The 23,074-nt window shown below is 46.8% G+C and overlaps 1 protein-coding gene across 1 annotated transcript in view; it reads left to right on the forward strand.

The window, feature by feature from the left end:
• The first annotated feature begins 2,914 nt into the window (after positions 1-2,914).
• slc7a10a (solute carrier family 7 member 10a) overlaps positions 2,915-23,074 on the forward strand; it is an 82,114-nt gene continuing 61,954 nt past the window's right edge. Inside the window, exons 1-2 of the mRNA XM_065012493.1 lie at positions 2,915-3,122; positions 18,910-19,114. Coding sequence (XP_064868565.1) covers positions 2,963-3,122; positions 18,910-19,114 — 365 coding nt within the window. The 5' untranslated portion in view covers positions 2,915-2,962. The remainder of the gene's footprint in view (positions 3,123-18,909; positions 19,115-23,074) is intronic.

The raw sequence follows: 23,074 nt of genomic DNA on the forward strand, positions 1-23,074 counted from the left end.
ACAGGGTACCATGTAGGGTCACTATGTAGGGAACAGGGTACCATGTAGGGTCACTATGTAGGGAACAGGGTACCATGTAGGGTCACTATGTAGGGAACAGGGTGCCATGTAGGGTCACTATGTAGGGAACAGGGTACCATGTAGGGTCACTATGTAGGGAACAGGGTACCATGTAGGGTCACTATGTAGAGAACAGGGTGCACTGCCCTATGGGGCACTATGTAGGGAACAGGGTGCCATGTAGGGTCACTATGGGGCAAAAGGGTGCCATTTGGGACACCCCCCCTGGTTTGAGTCAGTATTGACGTGACGTCATCAGTCAACTCATCAGGTTACACGCCCGAGAGATGTTCCTCACAAACAACATTTCCTGTCGTGGGAGTTTACCTTTTCATTTCAGTAGCGGTTGGGCAAATATAATGCAACATGACAACAAACTATAGTTCTACCGTATCTTATCACCGTTTAATATCTACAAAAATAATTTCCTACTTAGAAGCCACTTTATATCATGGCTTTTGATTCGATTTCTATAAATGAATTGGAAATTCTGACAAAAACACCTGTACTCTAGTCACACTGTGAGCAGGTGGGCAGTGACCCTCTCACGGGTCAGAACCACGGCTCTCCATCAGACAAAGGGACTATTTGCAGTGGTGGAAAAAGTACCCAATTGTCATACTTGAGTCAAAGTTTAAAAAAATACCTTATTAGAAAATGACACAAAGTAAAAGTGAAAGTCACCCAGTAAAATACTACTTGAGTAAAAGTCACCCGGTAAAATACTACTTGAGTAGAAGTCACCCGGTAAAATACTACTTGAGTAAAAGTCACCCAGTAAAATACTACTTGAGTAGAAGTCACCCGGTAAAATACTACTTGAGTAAAAGTCACCCGGTAAAATACTACTTGAGTGAAAGTCACCCGGTAAAATACTACTTGAGTAGAAGTCTAAAAGTATGTATATAAATATCAGAAGTACATGTAAATTATAAAATATATTTAAGTATCAAAAGTAAAAGTATAAATCATTTAAAATTCCTGATATTAATCAAACCAGACGGCACCATTTAAAAAAAAATGTATTCACTCCACCACTCCGACACTCCGACACTCCGACACTCCGACACACCGACACTCCGTCACACCGACACTCCGTCACTCCGACACACCGACACTCCGACACACCGACACACCGACACTCCGTCACTCCGACACTCCGTCACTCCGTCACTCCGACACACCGACACTCCGACACTCCGACACTCCGACACTCCGACACTCCGACACTCTGACACTCTGACACTTCGACACTCCGACAACTCCGACACTCCGACACTTCGACACTCCGACACTCCGACACTCCGACACTCCGACACTCCGACACTCCGACACTCTGACACTCTGACACTCTGACACTCTGACACTCTGACACTCCGACACTCCAACACTCCAACACTCCAACTAAATTTACAAAGGAAGCATGTGTGTTTAGTGAGTCTGCCAGATCAGAGGCAGTAGGGACGACCAGGGATGTTCTCTGTTTAGTGAGTCCTCCAGATCAGAGGCAGTAGGGACGACCAGGGATGTTCTCTGTTTAGTGAGTCCTCCAGATCAGAGGCAGTAGAGATGACCAGGGATGTTCTCTGTTTAGTGAGTCCTCCAGATCAGAGGCAGTAGGGATAACCAGGGATGTTCTCTGTTTAGTGAGTCCTCCAGATCAGAGGCAGTAGGGATGACCAGGGATGCTCTCTGTTTAGTGAGTCCTCCAGATCAGAGGCAGTAGGGATAACCAGGGATATTCTCTGTTTAGTGAGTCCTCCAGATCAGAGGCAGTAGGGATGACCAGGGATGTTCTCTGTTTACTGAGTCCTCCAGATCAGAGGCAGTAGGGATGACCAGAGATATTCTCTGTTTAGTGAGTCCTCCAGATCAGAGGCAGTAGGGATGACCAAGGATGTTCTCTGTTTAGTGAGTCCTTCAGATCAGAGGCAGTAGGGATGAGCAAGGATGTTCTCTGTTTAGTGAGTCCTCCAGATCAGAGGCAGTAGGGATGACCAAGGATGTTCTCTGTTTAGTGAGTCCTCCAGATCAGAGGCAGTTGGGTTGACCAGGGATGTTCTCTGTTTAGTGAGTCCTCCAGATCAGAGGCAGTAGGGATGACCAGGGATGCTCCCTGTTTAGCGAGTCCTCCAGATCAGAGGCAGTAGGGATAACCAGGGATATTCTCTTAATAAGTGTGTGAATTGGACCATTTCCTGTCCTGCTAAGCATCCAAAATACAACTACTACCTTTGGGTGTCAGGGAAAATGTATGGAGTAAAAAATACAGCATTTTCTATAGGAATGTAGTGAAGTAAAAGCAGTCAAGATAATGAAATAGTAAAGAACATCTACCCCCCACCCAAGATAATGAAATAGTAAAGTACATCTACCCCCCTCCCAAGATAATGAAATAGTGAAGTACATCTACCCCCCTCCCAAGATAATGAAATAGTAAAGAACATCTACCCCCCACCCAAGATAATGAAATAGTAAAGTACATCTACCCCCCTCCCAAGATAATGAAATAGTGAAGTACATCTACCCCCCTCCCAAGATAATGAAATAGTAAAGTACATCTACCCCCTCCCAAGATAATGAAATAGTAAAGTACATCTACCCCCCACCCAAGATAATGAAATAGTAAAGAACATCTACCCCCCTCCCAAGATAATGAAATAGTAAAGAACATCTACCCCCACCCAAGATAATGAAATAGTAAAGAACATCTACCCCCCTCCCAAAAAGGCTTCAGTACTTTAAAGTATTTTCCACCACTGACATGCTATTTGAATCAAGCACACTGTCCTACCGCCGCGCATGCGTGTGGTGTCCACCGAAACTTGGCGTGCGTCGATGCTGTATATGAGCTCAGGCGAAGGAACTGAGTGAGGCAGTTTTATAGTTGCGCGCCTCGGACATGGACGGGACAGAGGGGAGTCGGAAGAGCTGCGCTGAGACGGATCAGGCGCAACAGCCCATGATGGAACTCAATGGAAAGGATAAGAGTGACTCGCCGTCAGATAGAGTCACGCTTAAAAAAGAAATCGGACTCCTCAGCGCATGTGCCATTATTATTGGTGAGAAAAAAATAAACAGCGTTTATTATAGCCTACTTCTTATGATGTGAACACAGTGGCTTTTGAAAGAGTAGCAAGGTTGTGGAAATGTGGTTGACTGGCTCGCGGTCTATTGAGGATTAAAGGAGAGTAGTATGGACTCTTATCTGGTTTCTGTTCTTCCGCTTCATTCGGACACGCGGATTTGGTTCTAGTAGTATAGACTCTTATCTGGTTTCTGTTCTTCCGCTTCATTCAGACACGCGGATTTGGTTCTAGTAGTATAGACTCTTATCTGGTTTCTGTTCTTCCGCTTCATTCAGACATGCGGATTTGCTTCTAGTTATGTCGTTGATATCCCGTTATTTAGTCTACGCTATTACAGATATATATTTGTCCACGGAGAAATCAACTAACTATGTGCCGTAACATTACGCACAGACACGTTTAGTGGTTGATGAAGTCTAATCGTGATCAGTGAGGCGATAGCTTGAATGGTAACGTTACCTGCTTCTGAATATCAGAGTAGTCTCTGAATAGACTACAAGTTCTGGTCGACGTAAAGGAAACCTCCTGACGATGTTGCATCATATGAGAGGTGTAAGTACGGGACTTCAGGGCTCCTCTAACTGTTACAGACAATGCTTACGTGGCTGGATATCTCTCCGCTGATCTCAAATGTGGTGCTGGTCCAAGTCGACCAAGTCGACCAAGTCGACCAGGCAGCGTACTGTATAACACGCCGGTGGACTTTATGAATGGTCCTCTGATCTGGAGGGATACCTACTTAGGGACCGTGTTCAATTTAGCTATTAGCGCTAAAAACCCAAACGGTCTCTGATGACGTTAAAGGTCGTTGTTGATCAAATATAATATTTAGGTGTATTATTTAAAAAAATATAAAAATATCCTAATGTTATTGAAACACTTATTATTCCACACTTTAGACATTGTATTTATCATTGAACACATTTTTCCACTTATCTACATTTTGTTGTTACAGCCTGAATTTAAAATGGATTAAATATAAATATTTTTTTTCTTCTCACCCATCTACACACAATACCCACCTTTAATTACATTTTCTCAAATTTATTGAAAAAGAAATACAGAAATATTTACATTTTATATAAGTATTCACACCCCTGAGTCAATACTTTGTAGAAGCACCTTTGGCGGCAATTACAGCTTTGAGTCATCTTGGGTATTTCTATCCGTTGTGAGTCATCTTGGTTGTCAGTATCAGCTTTGCAATTCTAGATTTGGGGATTTTCTTTCATTTTTCTTTGCAGATTTTCTCAAGCTCTGTTATTAAGTTAGATGGGGAGTGGTGGTGAACAGCAATCTTCAAGTCTTTCCATGGATTTTCAATGGGATTCAAGTTTGGGCTTTGGCTGGGGCCACTCACGTTCACATTGTTGTTCTGAAGCCATTCCACCGTTGCTTTGGCTGTATGCTTGGGGTCATTGTCTTGTTGGAACGTAAGACTTCACCCCCCCCCCCCCCCCAGTCTCAGGCCGTTTGCACTCTGAAGCAGGTTCGTAAGTCTCCCCCCCCCAGTCTCAGGCCGTCTGCACTCTGAAGCAGGTTCGTAAGTCTTCGCCCCCAATCTCAGGCCGTTTGCACTCAGAAGCAGGTTCGTAAGTCTTCGCCCCCCCCCCAATCTCAGTCCGTTTGCACTCTGAAGCAGGTTCGTAAGTCTTCCCCCAGTCTCAGGCCGTTTGCACTCTGAAGCAGGATCGTAAGTCTTCATTCCCCCAGTCTCAGTCTGTTTGCACTCTGAAGCAGGTTCATAAGTCTTCGCCCCCCAGTCTCAGGCCGTTTGCACTCTGAAGCAGGTTCGTAAGTCTTCCCCCAGTCTCAGGCCGTTTGCACTCTGAAGCAGGTTCGTAAGTCTTCACCCCCCCAGTCTCAGGCCGTTTGCACTCTGAAGCAGATTCGTAAGTCTCCCCCCCAGTCTCAGTCCGTTTGCACCCTGAAGCAGGTTCGTAAGTCTTCGCCCCCCCCAGTCTCAGTCCGTTTGCACTCTGAAGCAGGTTCGTAAGTTTTCGCCCCCAGTCTCAGGCCGTTTGCACTCTGAAGCAGGTTCGTAAGTCTTCACCCCCAGTCTCAGGCCGTTTGCACTCTGAAGCAGGTTCGTAAGTCTTCACCCCCAGTCTCAGGCCGTTTGCACTCTGAAGCAGGTTCGTAAGTCTTCGCCCCCAGTCTCAGGCCGTTTGCACTCTGAAGCAGGTTCGTAAGTCTTCGCCCCCCCGCCAGTCTCAGGCCGTTTGCACTCTGAAGCAGGTTCGTAAGTCTTCTCCCCCCCCCCCCAGTCTCAGGCCGTTTGCACTCTGAAGCAGGTTCGTAAGTCTTCACCCCCCCGTCTCAGGCTGTTTGCACTCTGAAGCAGGTTCGTAAGTCTTCACCCCCACCCCCCCCACCCCCCGTCTCAGGCTGTTTGCATTCTGAAGCAGGTTCGTAAGTCTTCACCCCCCTAGTCTCAGGCTGTTTGCACTCTGAAGCAGGTTCGTAAGTCTTCACCCCCCCGTCTCAGGCTGTTTGCATTCTGAAGGAGGTTCTCATCAAGGATTTGTCTGGCTCCAGTCATTGTTCCCCTCTACCCCTTACCAGTCTCTCAGTCACTGCCACTGAATACCATCACCCATAGCATGACGCTGCCACCACCATGCTTCAGTCTCAGGCCGTTTGCATTCTGAAGCAGGTTCTCATCAAGGATTTGTCTGGCTCCAGTCATTGTTCCCCTCTACCCCTTACCAGTCTCTCAGTCACTGCCACTGAATACCATCACCCATAGCATGACGCTGCCACCACCATGCTTCAGTCTCAGGCCGTTTGCATTCTGAAGCAGGTTCTCATCAAGGATTTGTCTGACTCCAGTCATAGTTCCCCTCTACCCCTTACCAGTCTCTCAGTCACTGCCACTGAATACCATCACCCATAGCATGACGCTGCCACCACCATGCTTCAGTCTCATGCCGTTTGCATTCTGAAGCAGGTTCTCATCAAGGATTTGTCTGCTCCAGTCATTGTTCCCCTTACCAGTCTCCCAGTGCACCACTACAGAACACCTCTCCACTACAGAACACCCTCTCTCCACTACAGAACACCTCTCCTCTACAGAACACCCTCTCTCCACTACAGAACACCTCTCCACTACAGAACACCCTCTCTCCACTACAGAACACCCTCTCTCCACTACAGAACACCTCTCCACTACAGAACACCTCTCCACTACAGAACACCCTCTCTCCACTACAGAACACCCTCTCTCCACTACAGAACACCCCCTCTCCACTACAGAACACCCCCTCTCCACTACAGAACACCCTCTCTCCACTACAGAACACCCCCTCTCCACTACAGAACACCCTCTCTCCACTACAGAACACCCCCTCTCCACTACAGAACACCTCTCTCCACTACAGAACACCCTCTCTCCACTACAGAACACCCTCTCTCCACTACAGAACACCCTCTCTCCACTACAGAACACCCCCTCTCCACTACAGAACACCTCTCCACTACAGAACACTCTCTCCACTACAGAACACCCTCTCTCCACTACAGAACACCCTCTCTCCACTACAGAACACCCTCTCTCCACTACAGAACACCCTCTCTCCACTACAGAACACCCTCTCTCCACTACAGAACACCCTCTCTCCACTACAGAACACCCTCTCTCCACTACAGAACACCCCCTCTCCACTACAGAACACCCCCTCTCCACTACAGAACACCTCTCTCCACTACAGAACACCCTCTCTCCACTACAGAACACCCCTCTCCACTACAGAACACCCTCTCTCCACTACAGAACACCCCCTCTCCACTACAGAACACCCTCTCTCCACTACAGAACACCCTCTCTCCACTACAGAACACCCTCTCCACTACAGAACACCTCTCTCCACTACAGAACACCCTCTCTCCACTACAGAACACCCTCTCTCCACTACAGAACACCCTCTCTCCACTACAGAACACCCCTCTCCACTACAGAACACCTCTCCACTACAGAACACTCTCTCCACTACAGAACACCCTCTCTCCACTACAGAACACCCTCTCTCCACTACAGAACACCCTCTCTCCACTACAGAACACCCTCTCTCCACTACAGAACACCCCCTCTCCACTACAGAACACCCCTCTCCACTACAGAACACCCTCTCTCCACTACAGAACACCCTCTCTCCACTACAGAACACCCCCTCTCCACTACAGAACACCCTCTCTCCACTACAGAACACCCTCTCTCCACTACAGAACACCCTCTCTCCACTACAGAACACCCCCTCTCCACTACAGAACACCCCCTCTCCACTACAGAACACCCTACATCCCATTGTGTGACAGACTGGCCAACCCCTTTTAATTCAGAGTAGAGCTTGTCACAGTTCATGTTTTTTCTGCTTGCCAAGATACTTCTGAGTATTGTGAAAGTGGTATGTTGAACCCTATTTCTGAGTAGTGGATTTATGCCACGTTCTGGTCAACTATATAATCCTGTCCCCTGTTCCACCCACGCTACTTATTCCACTTTACCTCAGCTAATCACATGGCTGGTGTTTACTGGCTGGAGGGTATTTACTAACCCAATATTGGGAGCGGTTTTATTTATTTTTATCTTTACATTATCTGGGAAGGATATCTTTTGGACAAGGTCAAGTGCATTATGGGTAGTGTCTCAGTGCTCCTAATACAGTAGCACCATTCATTAAGGACAGTGTCTCAGTGCTCCTAGTGCTCCTAATACAGTAGCACCATGCATTAAGGACAGTGTCTCAGTGCTCCTAGTGCTCCTAATACAGTAGCACCATTCATTAAGGACAGTGTCTCAGTACTCCTAATACAGTAGCACCATGCATTAAGGACAGTGTCTCAGTGCTCCTAGTGCTCCTAATACAGTAGCACCATGCATTAAGGACAGTGTCCCAGTGCTCCTAGTGCTCCTAATATAGTAGCACCATGCATTAAGGACAGTGTCTCAGTGCTCCTAATACAGTAGCACCATTCATTAAGGACAGTGTCTCAGTGCTCCTAGTGCTCCTAATACAGTAGCACCATGCATTAAGGACAGTGTCTCAGTGCTCCTAGTGCTCCTAATACAGTAGCACCATTCATTAAGGACAGTGTCTCAGTACTCCTAATACAGTAGCACCATGCATTAAGGACAGTGTCTCAGTGCTCCTAGTGCTCCTAATACAGTAGCACCATGCATTTAGGACAGTGTCCCAGTGCTCCTAGTGCTCCTAATATAGTAGCACCATGCATTAAGGACAGTGTCTCAGTGCTCCTAATAAAGTAGCACCATGCATTAAGGTCAGTGTCTCAGTGCTCCTAGTGCTCCTAATACAGTAGCACCATTCATTAAGGACAGTGTCTCAGTGCTCCTAGTGCTCCTAGTACAGTAGCACCATGCATTAAGGACAGTGTCTCAGTGCTCCTAGTTCTCCTAATACAGTAGCCCCATGCATTAAGGACAGTGTCCCAGTGCTCCTAGTGCTCCTAATACAGTAGCACCATGCATTAAGGACAGTGTCTCAGTGCTCCTAATACAGTAGTACCATGCATTAAGGACAGTGTCTCAGTGCTCCTAGTGCTCCTAGTACAGTAGCACCATGCATTAAGGACAGTGTCTCAGTGCTCCTAGTGCTCCTAATACAGTAGCACCATTCATTAAGGACAGTGTCTCAGTGCTCCTAGTGCTCCTAGTACAGTAGCACCATGCATTAAGGACAGTGTCTCAGTGCTCCTAGTGCTCCTAATACAGTAGCACCATGCATTAAGGACAGTGTCCCAGTGCTCCTAGTGCTCCTAATACAGTAGCACCATGCATTAAGGACAGTGTCTCATTGCTCCTAGTGCTCCTAATTCAGTAGCACCATTCATTAAGGACAGTGTCTCAGTGCTGCTAATACAGTAGCACCATGCATTAAGGACAGTGTCTCAGTGCTCCTAGTGCTCCTAATACAGTAGCACCATGCATTAAGGACAGTGTCTCAGTGCTCCTAATACAGTAGCACCATGCATTAAAGACAGTGTCTCAGTGCTCCTAATACAGTAGCACCATGCATTAAGGACAGTGTCCTAGTGCTCCTAGTGCTCCTAATACAGTAGCACCATGCGTCTCAGTGCTCCTAGTGCTCCTAATACAGTAGCACCGTACATTAAGGACAGTGTCCCAGTGCTCCTAGTGCTCCTAATACAGTAGCACCATGCATTAAGGACAGTGCGCTGCCCTACGGGACTCCCGATCACGGCCCGTTGTGATACAGCCCGGGATCGAACCAGGGGTCTGTAGTGACGCCTTAGACCACTGCGCCACTCGCAAACAAAATGAAGTCATATCTGTGATGCTGGTTTCAGAAGGCAGACTGTAAAGGTCACTACTCTCTCTGTCCGTTCTGTAAACAGATCGAGAACCTAAGAACCTCTCTTCTCTACTGAAAACCTCTTCTAATACAACTGTAATGCAGAATGCAGGAGAGCAGTGTCATGTCACTCTCTCTCTCTCTCCATCTCCGTAGCAGATATACAGGTCAACCTTTCCCTTCTCTGATTGAATGGGCCTCATATTCGAAGTCAGAGGCAGGAAGTGGTGTAGCATGCTTGTGCTTGAACAGGAAGCTATGATCACAGAATGTATTTTAACCCTGTAGGCTGTGATGTGAATCTATAGGCTTGGCCCGTCTCTACCCAGGCTCAGCTAGCATCCACTCATTCACCTCCTTCTCATCTGAAGTCCTCAACACAGCTTCAGACACAAAGGAGGATGATGATTGGACCACAATAACCATTCTCCTCTTCCTGGTTTTCTATCTCCTTCCTCAACTGTCCCACTAAGGCCAGGCTCCCCAGCCATCAGATCTGAGCCAGGCTCCCCAGCCATCAGTACTATAGACATCAGATCTGAGCCAGGCTCCCCAGCCATCAGTACTATAGACATCAGATCTGAGCCAGGCTCCCCAGCCATCAGTACTATAGACATCAGATCTGAGCCAGGCTCCCCAGCCATCAGTACTATAGACATCAGATCTGAGCCAGGATCCCCAGCCATCAGTACTATAGACATCAGATCTGAGCCAGGATCCCCAGCCATCAGATATGAGCCAGGCTCCCCAGCCATCAGTACTATAGACATCAGATCTGAGCCAGGCTCCCCAGCCATCAGTACTATAGACATCAGATCTGAGCCAGGCTCCCCAGCCATCAGATCTGAGCCAGGCTCCCCAGCCATCAGATCTGAACCAGGCTCCCCAGCCATCAGTACTATAGACATCAGATCTGAGCCAGGATCAGTACTATAGACATCAGATCTGAGCCAGGATCAGTACTATAGACATCAGATCTGAGCCAGGATCAGTACTATAGACATCAGATCTGAGCCAGGATCAGTACTATAGACATCAGATCTGAGCCAGGATCAGTACTATAGACATCAGATCTGAGCCAGGATCAGTACTATAGACATCAGATCTGAGCCAGGATCAGTACTATAGACATCAGATCTGAGCCAGGCTCCCCAGCCATCAGATCTGAGCCAGGCTCCCCAGCCATCAGTACTATAGACATCAGATCTGAGCCAGGATCCCCAGCCATCAGTACTATAGACATCAGATCTGAGCCAGGCTCCCCAGCCATCAGATCTGAGCCAGGCTCCCCAGCCATCAGTACTATAGACATCAGATCTGAGCCAGGCTCCCCAGCCATCAGTACTATAGACATCAGATCTGAGCCAGGCTCCCCAGCCATCAGTACTATAGATATCAGATCTGAGCCAGGCTCCCCAGCCATCAGATCTGAGCCAGGCTCCCCAGCCATCAGTACTATAGACATCAGATCTGAGCCAGGCTCCCCAGCCATCAGATCTGAGCCAGGCTCCCCAGCCATCAGTACTATAGACATCAGGTCTGAGCCAGGCTCCCCAGCCATCAGTACTATAGACATCAGATCTGAGCCAGGCTCCCCAGCCATCAGTACTATAGACATCAGATCTGAGCCAGGCTCCCCAGCCATCAGTACTATAGACATCAGATCTGAGCCAGGCTCCCCAGCCATCAGTACTATAGACATCAGATCTGAGCCAGGCTCCCCAGCCATCAGTACTATAGACATCAGATCTGAGCCAGGCTCCCCAGCCATCAGTACTATAGATATCAGATCTGAGCCAGGCTCCCCAGCCATCAGTACTATAGACATCAGATCTGAGCCAGGCTAGACATCAGATCCCCAGCCATCAGTACTATAGACATCAGATCTGAGCCAGGCTCCCCAGCCATCAGTACTATAGACATCAGATCTGAGCCAGGCTCCCCAGCCATCAGTACTATAGACATCAGATCTGAGCCAGGCTCCCCAGCCATCAGTACTATAGACATCAGATCTGAGCCAGGCTCCCCAGCCATCAGTACTATAGACATCAGATCTGAGCCAGGCTCCCCAGCCATCAGTACTATCATCAGAACCAGGCTCCCCAGCCATCAGTACTATAGACATCAGATCTGAGCCAGGCTCCCCAGCCATCAGTACTATAGACATCAGATCTGAGCCAGGCTCCCCAGCCATCAGTACTATAGACATCAGATCTGAGCCAGGCTCCCCAGCCATCAGTACTATAGACATCAGATCTGAGCCAGGCTCCCCAGCCATCAGTACTATAGACATCAGATCTGAGCCAGGCTCCCCAGCCATCAGTACTATAGACATCAGATCTGAGCCAGGCTCCCAGCCATCAGTACTATAGACATCAGATCTGAGCCAGGCTCCCCAGCCATCAGTACTATAGACATCAGATCTGAGCCAGGCTCCCCAGCCATCAGTACTATAGACATCAGATCTGAGCCAGGCTCCCCAGCCATCAGATCTGAAGCCAGGCTCCCAGCCATCAGTACTATAGACATCAGATCTGAGCCAGGCTCCCCAGCCATCAGTACTATAGACATCAGATCTGAGCCAGGCTCCCCAGCCATCAGTACTATAGACATCAGATCTGAGCCAGGCTCCCCAGCCATCAGTACTATAGACATCAGATCTGAGCCAGGCTCCCCAGCCATCAGTACTATAGACATCAGATCTGAGCCAGGCTCCCCAGCCATCAGTACTATAGACATCAGATCTGAGCCAGGCTCCCCAGCCATCAGTGAGCCACTCCCCAGCCATCAGACATCATCAGATCTGAGCCAGGCTCCCCAGCCATCAGTACTATAGACATCAGATCTGAGCCAGGCTCCCCAGCCATCAGTACTATAGACATCAGATCTGAGCCAGGCTCCCCAGCCATCAGTACTATAGACATCAGATCTGAGCCAGGCTCCCCAGCCATCAGTACTATAGACATCAGATCTGAGCCAGGCTCCCCAGCCATCAGTACTATAGACATCAGATCTGAGCCAGGCTCCCCAGCCAGGCTCTGAGCCAGGCCCCAGCCATCAGTACTATAGACATCAGATCTGAGCCAGGCTCCCCAGCCATCAGTACTATAGACATCAGATCTGAGCCAGGCTCCCCAGCCATCAGTACTATAGACATCAGATCTGAGCCAGGCTCCCCAGCCATCAGTACTATAGACATCAGATCTGAGCCAGGCTCCCCAGCCATCAGTACTATAGACATCAGATCTGAGCCAGGCTCCCCAGCCATCAGTACTATAGACATCAGATCTGAGCCAGGCTCCCCAGCCATCAGTACTATAGACATCAGATCTGAGCCAGGCTCCCCAGCCATCAGTACTATAGACATCAGATCTGAGCCAGGCTCCCCAGCCATCAGTACTATAGACATCAGATCTGAGCCAGGCTCCCCAGCCATCAGTACTATAGACATCAGATCTGAGCCAGGCTCCCCAGCCATCAGTACTATAGACATCAGATCTGAGCCAGGCTCCCCAGCCATCAGTACTATAGACATCAGATCTGAGCCAAGATCTGAGCCAGGCGTTTGTGGGTCACCCATTAAATCTCCGATGCAACAATTCGTGATGACACACAAAAACAAAACACAAGAGCGTTATATAACATCCTGAGCCAGGCTCCCCAGTTCCTCAGAGGCTCCCAGGCTCCTCAGCCATCAGTCTCCTCTGAGCCCTCTCCTCTCAGATCTGAGCCAGGCTCCCCAGCCATCAGTACTATAGACATCAGATCCTCTCAGTACTATAGACATCAGATCTGAGCCAGGCTCCCCAGCCATCAGTACTCTCCTCCCTCTCCTCTCCTCTCAGTACTATAGACATCCTCTCCTCCTCCTCCCCATTCCTTTCCTCTCCCCTCTCCTCCCAGCCATCAGTACTCTCCTCTCCTCTGAGCCAGGCTCCCCAGCCTCCTATAGACTCTCTCCAGGCTCCCCAGCCATCAGTACTCCTCATCTCTACTCTCCTCCCCCCTCCTCCCCATTCTCCCTCTCCTCTCCGTTCCTCCCAGATCCCCTCCCCCCTCTCCTCTCCTCTCCTCTCCGTTCCCCCTCCGTTCCTCCCTCCCTCTCCTCCCCTCCCCACCCTCTCCTCATAGACATCTCTCCAGATCAGAAGTGACAGGAGGAAATCTAGTGTTCGGAGTTATTTCACTGGAACATCATTACATTTACAGAGCTGTTTGTTTCCAGAGAGGCGCTGTGATGGATGGCTCAGTACTATAGACATCAGATGGAGCCAGAGCTCCTCAGCTGTCTCACATCAGACAAACTGTTTACAGTGGGATTAGACCAATTAGACCCCTCCCCCCCTCCATTATCTACTTTTTATTTTATTTTATTTTTTTTACCTTTATTTAACCAGGCAAGTCAGTTAAGAACACATTCTTATTTTCAATGACGGCCTGGGAACAGTGGGGTTAACTGCCTGTTCAGGGGCAGAACGACAGATTTTTACCTTGTCAGCCAGGGGTTTGAACTTGCAACCTTCCGGTTACTAGTCCAACGCTCTAACCACTAGGCTACGCTACTTACTTCTTCTCTTGTTCCGTTCTTTAAAACTTCCCTCTGAAATGGCCGGTGATGGCTGTGTCACAAATGGTACCCTGTTCCCTATGTAGTGCACTACATTAGACCTGAACACTATGGGCCCCTATATAGGGCACTACGTTTGACCTGAGCACTATGGGCCCTATATAGTGAATAGGGTGCCATTTGGGACACATTGGATGTCTTGCCGGGGTCTTTGCTTTGACAGCTGTTGTTGGATCAGATGATGATGTTGTGGACGTGGAAGGGATGGGTACCTCAGCCAGCCTCAGACACAGAGGCAGGGTTACACAGTGTAGTAGCAGGCCTCAGTGTTCGGCAGGGTTACACAGTGTAGTAGCAGACCTCAGTGTTAGTCCAGGGTTACACAGTGTAGTAGCGGGCCTCAGTGTTAGTCAGGGTTACACAGTGTAGTAGCAGGCCTCAGACACAGAGGCAGGGTTACACAGTGTAGTAGCAGGCCTCAGACACAGAGGCAGGGTTACACAGTGTAGTAGCGGGCCTCAGTGTTCGGCAGGGTTATGTAGTGTAGTAACAGACCTCAGGGTTAGTCCAGGGTTACACAGTGTAGTAGCAGACCTCAGTGTTAGTCCAGGGTTACACAGTGTTGTAGCAGGCCTCAGTGTTAGTCCAGGGTTACACAGTGTAGTAGCAGACCTCAGTGTTAGTCCAGGGTTACACAGTGTAGTAGCAGACCTCAGTGTTAGTCAGGGTTACGTAATGTAGTAGCAGACCTCAGTGTTAGTCAGGGTTACGTAGTGTAGTAGCAGACCTCAGTGTTAGTCCAGGGTTACACAGTGTAGTAGCAGACCTCAGTGTTAGTCAGGGTTACACAGTGTAGTAGCAGACCTCAGTGTTAGTCCAGGGTTACGTAGTGTAGTAACAGACCTCAGTGTTAGTCAGGGTTACGTAGTGTAGTAGCAGACCTCAGTGTTAGTCAGGGTTACAGAGTGTAGTAGCATACCTCAGTGTTAGTCCTGGGTTACGTAGTGTAGTAACAGACCTCAGTGTTAGTCAGGGTTACACAGTGTAGTAACAGACCTCAGTGTTAGTCCAGGGTTACACAGTGTAGTAGCAGACCTCAGTGTTAGTCCAGGGTTACACAGTGTAGTAACAGACCTCAGTGTTAGTCCAGGGTTACACAGTGTAGTAACAGACCTCAGTGTTAGTCCAGGGTTACACAGTGTAGTAGCAGACCTCAGTGTTAGTCCAGGGTTACACAGTGTAGTAACAGACCTCAGTGTTAGTCCAGGGTGACACAGTGTAGTAGCAGACCTCAGTGTTAGTCCAGGGTTGCACAGTGTAGTAGCAGACCTCAGTGTTAGTCCAGGGTTACACAGTGTAGTAGCAGACCTCAGTGTTAGTCAGGGTTACACAGTGTAGTAGCAGACGTCAGTGTTAGTCCAGGGTTACGTAGTGTAGTAACAGACCTCAGTGTTAGTCAGGGTTACGTAGTGTAGTAACAGACCTCAGTGTTAGTCCAGGGTTACACAGTGTAGTAGCAGACCTCAGTGTTAGTCCAGGGTTACACAGTGTAGTAACAGACCTCAGTGTTAGTCCAGGGTTACACAGTGTAGTAACAGACCTCAGTGTTAGTCCAGGGTTACACAGTGTAGTAGCAGACCTCAGTGTTAGTCCAGGGTTACACAGTGTAGTAACAGACCTCAGTGTTAGTCCAGGGTGACACAGTGTAGTAGCAGACCTCAGTGTTAGTCCAGGGTTGCACAGTGTAGTAGCAGACCTCAGTGTTAGTCCAGGGTTACACAGTGTAGTAGCAGACCTCAGTGTTAGTCAGGGTTACACAGTGTAGTAGCAGACGTCAGTGTTAGTCCAGGGTTACGTAGTGTAGTAACAGACCTCAGTGTTAGTCAGGGTTACGTAGTGTAGTAGCAGACCTCAGTGTTAGTCAGGGTTACGTAGTGTAGTAGCAGACCTCAGTGTTAGTCCAGGGTTACACAGTGTAGTAGCAGACCTCAGTGTTAGTCAGGGTTACACAGTGTAGTAGCAGACCTCAGTGTTAGTCCAGGGTTACGTAGTGTAGTAACAGACCTCAGTGTTAGTCAGGGTTACGTAGTGTAGTAGCAGACCTCAGTGTTAGTCAGGGTTACAGAGTGTAGTAACAGACCTCAGTGTTAGTCAGGGTTACACAGTGTAGTAGCAGACCTCAGTGTTAGTCCAGGGTTACACAGTGTAGTAGCAGACCTCAGTGTTAGCCAGGGTTACGTAGTGTAGTAGCAGACCTCAGTGTTAGTCCAGGGTTACGTAGTGTAGTAACAGACCTCAGTGTTAGTCAGGGTTACACCGTGTAGTAGCAGACCTCAGTGTTAGTCAGGGTTACACAGTGTAGTAGCAGACCTCAGTGTTAGTCCAAGGTTACGTAGTGTAGTAGCAGACCTCAGTGTTAGTCCAGGGTTACACAGTGTAGTAACAGACCTCAGTGTTAGTCCAGGGTTACACAGTGTAGTAACAGACCTCAGTGTTAGTCCAGGGTTACACAGTGTAGTAACAGACCTCAGTGTTAGTCCAGGGTTACACAGTGTAGTAGCAGACCTCAGTGTTAGTCCAGGGTTACACAGTGTAGTAACAGACCTCAGTGTTAGTCAGGGTTACGTAGTGTAGTAGCAGACCTCAGTGTTAGTCCAGGGTTACACAGTGTAGTAGCAGACCTCAGTGTTAGTCAGGGTTACACAGTGTAGTAGCAGACCTCAGTTTTAGTCCAGGGTTACGTAGTGTAGTAACAGACCTCAGTGTTAGTCCAGGGTTACACAGTGTAGTAACAGACCTCAGTGTTAGTCCAGGGTTACACAGTGTAGTAACAGACCTCAGTGTTAGTCCAGGGTTACACAGTGTAGTAGCAGACCTCAGTGTTAGTCAGGGTTACACAGTGTAGTCACAGACCTCAGTGTTAGTCAGGGTTACACAGTGTAGTAGCAGACCTCAGTGTTAGTCAGGGTTACACAGTGTAGTAGCAGACCTCAGTGTTAGCCAGGGTTACATAGTGTAGTAGCAGACCTCAGTGTTAGTCCAGGGTTACGTAGTGTAGTAACAGACCTCAGTGTTAGTCAGGGTTACACAGTGTAGTAGCAGACCTCAGTGTTAGTCAGGGTTACACAGTGTAGTAGCAGACCTCAGTGTTAGCCAGGGTTATGTAGTGTAGTAACAGACCTCAGTGTTAGTCCAGGGTTACACAGTGTAGTAGCAGACCTCAGTGTTAGTCCAGGGTTACACCGTGTAGTAACAGACCTCAGTGTTAGTCCAGGGTTACACAGTGTAGTAACAGACCTCAGTGTTAGTCCAGGGTTACACAGTGTAGTAACAGACCTCAGTGTTAGTCCAGGGTTACACAGTGTAGTAGCAGACCTCAGTGTTAGTCCAGGGTTACACAGTGTAGTAACAGACCTCAGTGTTAGTCCAGGGTTACGTAGTGTAGTAACAGACCTCAGTGTTAGTCCAGGGTTACGTAGTGTAGTAACAGACCTCAGTGTTAGTCCAGGGTTACACAGTGTAGTAGCAGACCTCAGTGTTAGTCCAGGGTTACACAGTGTAGTAGCAGACCTCAGTGTTAGTCCAGGGTTACACAGTGTAGTAACAGACCTCAGTGTTAGTCAGGGTTACGTACTGTAGTAGCAGACCTCAGTGTTAGTCCAGGGTTACACAGTGTAGTAACAGACCTCAGTGTTAGTCCAGGGTTACACAGTGTAGTAGCAGACCTCCGTGTTAGTCCAGGGTTACACAGTGTAGTAACAGACCTCAGTGTTAGCCAGGGTTACGTAGTGTAGTAACAGACCTCAATGTTAGCCAGTAGTAACAGTCCAGTTCACTGACCCTGTAGAACAGAGACTAGGACATGGGAAACAGCACCAGCGACTAGGACATGGGAAGCAGCACCAGAGACTAGGACATGGGAAACAGCACCAGAGACTAGGACATGGTGACAGCACCAGAGACTAGGACATGGGAAACAGCACCAGAGACTAGGACATGGGAAACAGCACCAGAGACTAGGACATGGGAAACAGCACCAGAGACTAGGACATGGGAAACAGCACCAGAGACAGCACCAGAGACTAGGACATGGGAAACAGCACCAGAGACTAGGACATGGGAAACAGCACTAGAGACTAGGACATGGGAAACAGCACCAGAGATTAGGACATGGGAAACAGCACCAGAGACTAGGACATGGGAAACAGCACCAGAGACTAGGACATGGGAAACAGCACCAGAGACTAGGACATGGGAAACAGCACCAGAGACTAGGACATGGGGAACAGCACCAGAGCTCCATGGTCATTTCAGGTCACTGTGGTTGTAACCCAGATCTGAAACAGCTGTGTGATGACTGGGGGTTTGTTTATAACAGAAAACAGATTTTTGTTAGTTATGATAAACAACCCCACAACTATAAAAAAAAAAAAACAAGTGGACAAGACTGGGAGGTTGTTGAAGACCAACTATTAAATCAAATCTAAGTTTATTTGTCACGTGCGCCGAATACAAAAGGTATAAGACCTCACAGTGAAATGCTTACTTACAGGCTCTGTGTGTGTGTGTGTGTGTGTGTGTGTGTGTGTGTGTGTGTGTGTGTGTGTGTGTGTAGGTAAGTAAAGAAATAAATGAACAGTAGAAATACATTTGAAAAAAGAGTAGCAAGGCTCTAATGTATTTCTCCTCCCTCACAACCAGAGGACAGGACTGGGAGGTTGTGGAAGACCAACTATTAGAGTTGATATGAATGTGTTTCTCCTCCCTCACAACAAGGGGACAGAACTGGGAGGTTGTTGAAGACCACAGGTAACTACTACACTTGATACTAATGTATCTGTCTGTCTCTCTTGTTCTCCAGGTAACATCATTGGTTCGGGGATATTCATCTCTCCTAAGGGTGTTTTGGAGCACGCTGGTTCGGTGGGTCTGTCCCTCATCGTATGGGTGTGCGGAGGGGGTATCTGCGCCCTGGGGTCCATGTGTTACGCTGAGCTGGGGGTCACCATTCCCAAGTCAGGGGGAGACTACTCCTACGTCACGGAGATATTCGGAGGACTGGTGGGGTACGTGTCTATTTTATGTCCACAATCCTGATTAGGGAACAACACAGAAACTTTCCCAGAATTCCCTGTTTTTTTCAGAAATGTCCAGGGCCCGTCACAGAGTAGAAGGGAAGAATTTCTTTCCAAAACGTGACATATACATTTTCAGAAATGATGGTAAATTGACATTAATTAAAACACACCCAGCTACTATTGTTTCATCTGACCACAACATGGACTAGTGAGAGGACTGGAAGGATTAATCTGACCACATCATGGACTAGTGAGAGGACTGGCAGGATTAATCTGACCACAACACGGACTAGTGAGAGGACTGGAAGGATTAATCTGACCACATCATGGACTAGTGAGAGGACTGGCAGGATTAATCTGACCACAACACGGACTAGTGAAAAGACTGGCAGGATTAATCTGACCACAACATGGACTAGTGAGAGGACTGGCAGGATTAATCTGACCACAACACGGACTAGTGAGAGGACTGGCAGGATTAATCTGACCACAACATGGACTAGTGAGAGGACTGGCAAGATTAATCTGACCACAACACGGACTAGTGAGAGGACTGGCAGGATTAATCTGACCACAACATGGACTAGTGAGAGGACTGGCAGGATAAATCTGACCACAACACGGACTAGTGAGAGGACTGGCAGGATTAATCTGACCACAACGTGGACTAGTGAGAGGACTGACAGGATTAATCTGACCACAACATTGACTAGTGAGAGGACTGGCAGTTTTAATCTGACCACAACATGGACTAGTGAGAGGAATGGCAGGATTAATCTGACCACAACATGAACTAGTGAGAGGACTGGAAGGATTAATCTGACCACAACATGGACTAGTGAGAGGACTGGCAGGATTAATCTGACCACAACACGGACTAGTGAGAGGACTGGCAGGATTAATCTGACCACAACATGGACTAGTGAGAGGACTGGCAGGATTAATCTGACCACAACACGGACTAGTGAGAGGACTGGCAGGATTAATCTGACCACAACATGGACTAGTGAGAGGACTGGCAGGATTAATCTGACCACAACACGGACTAGTGAGAGGACTGGAAGGATTAATCTGACCACAACATGGACTAGTGAGAGGACTGGAAGGATTAATCTGACCACAACACGGACTAGTGAGAGGACTGGCAGGATTAATCTGACCACAACATGGACTAGTGAGAGGACTGGAAGGATTAATCTGACCACAACATGGACTAGTGAGAGGACTGGAAGGATTAATCTGACCACAACACGGACTAGTGAGAGGATCTGCAGAGAACAATGGGAGAAACTCCCCAAATACAGGTGTGCCAAGTTTGTAGCGTCATACCCAAGAAGACTGGAGGCTGTAATCGTTGCCAAAGGTGCTTCAACAAAGTACTGAGTAAAGGGTCTGAATACTGATGTAAATGTACTGAGTAAAGGGTCTGAATACTGATGTAAATGTACTGAGTAAAGGGTCTGAATACTGATGTAAATGTACTGAGTAAAGGGTCTGAATACTGATGTAAATGTACTGAGTAAAGGGTCTGAATACTGATGTAAATGTACTGAGTAAAAAGGGTCTGAATACTGATGTAAATGTACTGAGTAAAGGGTCTGAATACTGATGTAAATGTACTGAGTAAAGGGTCTGAATACTGATGTAAATGTACTGAGTAAAGGGTCTGAATACTGATGTAAATGTACTGAGTAAAGGGTCTGAATACTGATGTAAATGTACTGAGTAAAGGGTCTGAATACTGATGTAAATGTACTGAGTAAAGGGTCTGAATACTGATGTAAATGTACTGAGTAAAGGGTCTGAATACTGATGTAAATGTACTGAGTAAAGGGTCTGAATACTGATGTAAATGTACTGAGTAAAGGGTCTGAATACTGATGTAAATGTACTGAGTAAAGGGTCTGAATACTGATGTAAATGTACTGAGTAAAGGGTCTGAATACTGATGTAAATGTACTGAGTAAAGGGTCTGAATACTGATGTAAATGTACTGAGTAAAGGGTCTGAATACTGATGTAAATGTACTGAGTAAAGGGTCTGAATACTGATGTAAATGTACTGAGTAAAGGGTCTGAATACTGATGTAAATGTACTGAGTAAAGGGTCTGAATACTGATGTAAATGTACTGAGTAAAGGGTCTGAATACTGATGTAAATGTACTGAGTAAAGGGTCTGAATACTGATGTAAATGAATACTGATGTAAAGGGTAAAGGGTCTGAATACTGATGTAAATGTACTGAGTAAAGGGTCTGAATACTGATGTAAATGTACTGAGTAAAGGGTCTGAATACTGATGTAAATGTACTGAGTAAAGGGTCTGAATACTGATGTAAATGTACTGAGTAAAGGGTCTGAATACTGATGTAAATGTACTGAGTAAAGGGTCTGAATACTGATGTAAATGTACTGAGTAAAGGGTCTGAATACTGATGTAAATGTACTGAGTAAAGGGTCTGAATACTGTAAATGATGTAAATGAATACTGAGTACTAAAGGGTCTGAATACTGATGTAAATGTACTGAGTAAAGGGTCTGAATACTGATGTAAATGTACTGAGTAAAGGGTCTGAATACTGATGTAAAAATGTACTGAGTAAAGGGTGAAACTGATGTAAATGTACTGAGTAAAGGGTCTGAATACTGATGTAAATGTACTGAGTAAAGGGTCTGAATACTGATGTAAATGTACTGAGTAAAGGGTCTGAATACTGATGTAAATGTACTGAGTAAAGGGTCTGAATACTGATGTAAATGTACTGAGTAAAGGGTCTGAATACTGATGTAAATGTACTGAGTAAAGGGTCTGAATACTGATGTAAATGTACTGAGTAAAGGGTCTGAATACTGATGTAAATGTACTGAGTAAAGGGTCTGAATACTGATGTAAATGTACTGAGTAAAGGGTCTGAATACTGATGTAAATGTACTGAGTAAAAAGGGTCTGAATACTGATGTAAATGTACTGAGTAAAGGGTCTGAATACTGATGTAAATGTACTGAGTAAAGGGTCTGAATACTGATGTAAATGTACTGAGTAAAGGGTCTGAATACTGATGTAAATGTACTGAGTAAAGGGTCTGAATACTGATGTAAATGTACTGAGTAAAGGGTCTGAATACTGATGTAAATGTACTGAGTAAAGGGTCTGAATACTGATGTAAATGTACTGAGTAAAGGGTCTGAATACTGATGTAAATGTACTGAGTAAAGGGTCTGAATACTGATGTAAATGTACTGAGTAAAGGGTCTGAATACTGATGTAAATGTACTGAGTAAAGGGTCTGAATACTGATGTAAATGTACTGAGTAAAGGGTCTGAATACTGATGTAAATGTACTGAGTAAAGGGTCTGAATACTGATGTAAATGATGTAAATGAATACTGTAAAGTAAAGGGTCTGAATACTGATGTAAATGTACTGAGTAAAGGGTCTGAATACTGGTCTGAATATACTGATGTAAATGTACTGAGTAAAGGGTGAATACTGATGGTCTGAGTAAAGGGTCTGAATACTGATGTAAATGTACTGAGTAAAGGGTCTGAATACTGATGTAAATGTACTGAGTAAAGGGTCTGAAATACTGATGTAAGGGTCTGAATACTGATGTAAATGTACTGAGTAAAGGGTCTGAATACTGATGTAAATGTACTGAGTAAAGGGTCTGAATACTGATGTAAATGTACTGAGTCTGAATACTGATGTAAATGGTCTGAATACTGATGTAAATGTACTGAGTAAAGGGTCTGAATACTGATGTAAATGTACTGAGTAAAGGGTCTGAATACTGATGTAAATGTACTGAGTAAAGGGTCTGAATACTGATGTAAATGTACTGAGTAAAGGGTCTGAATACTGATGTAAATGTATTGTTATTATGACGTATTGTGTGTAAATCCATTTTATAATGAGGCTGTAATGTAACAAAATATGGAAAAAGTCAAG

Source organism: Oncorhynchus nerka, linkage group LG27, assembly GCF_034236695.1.
Source record: "Oncorhynchus nerka isolate Pitt River linkage group LG27, Oner_Uvic_2.0, whole genome shotgun sequence".
Taxonomy (NCBI): Eukaryota; Metazoa; Chordata; class Actinopteri; order Salmoniformes; family Salmonidae; genus Oncorhynchus; species Oncorhynchus nerka.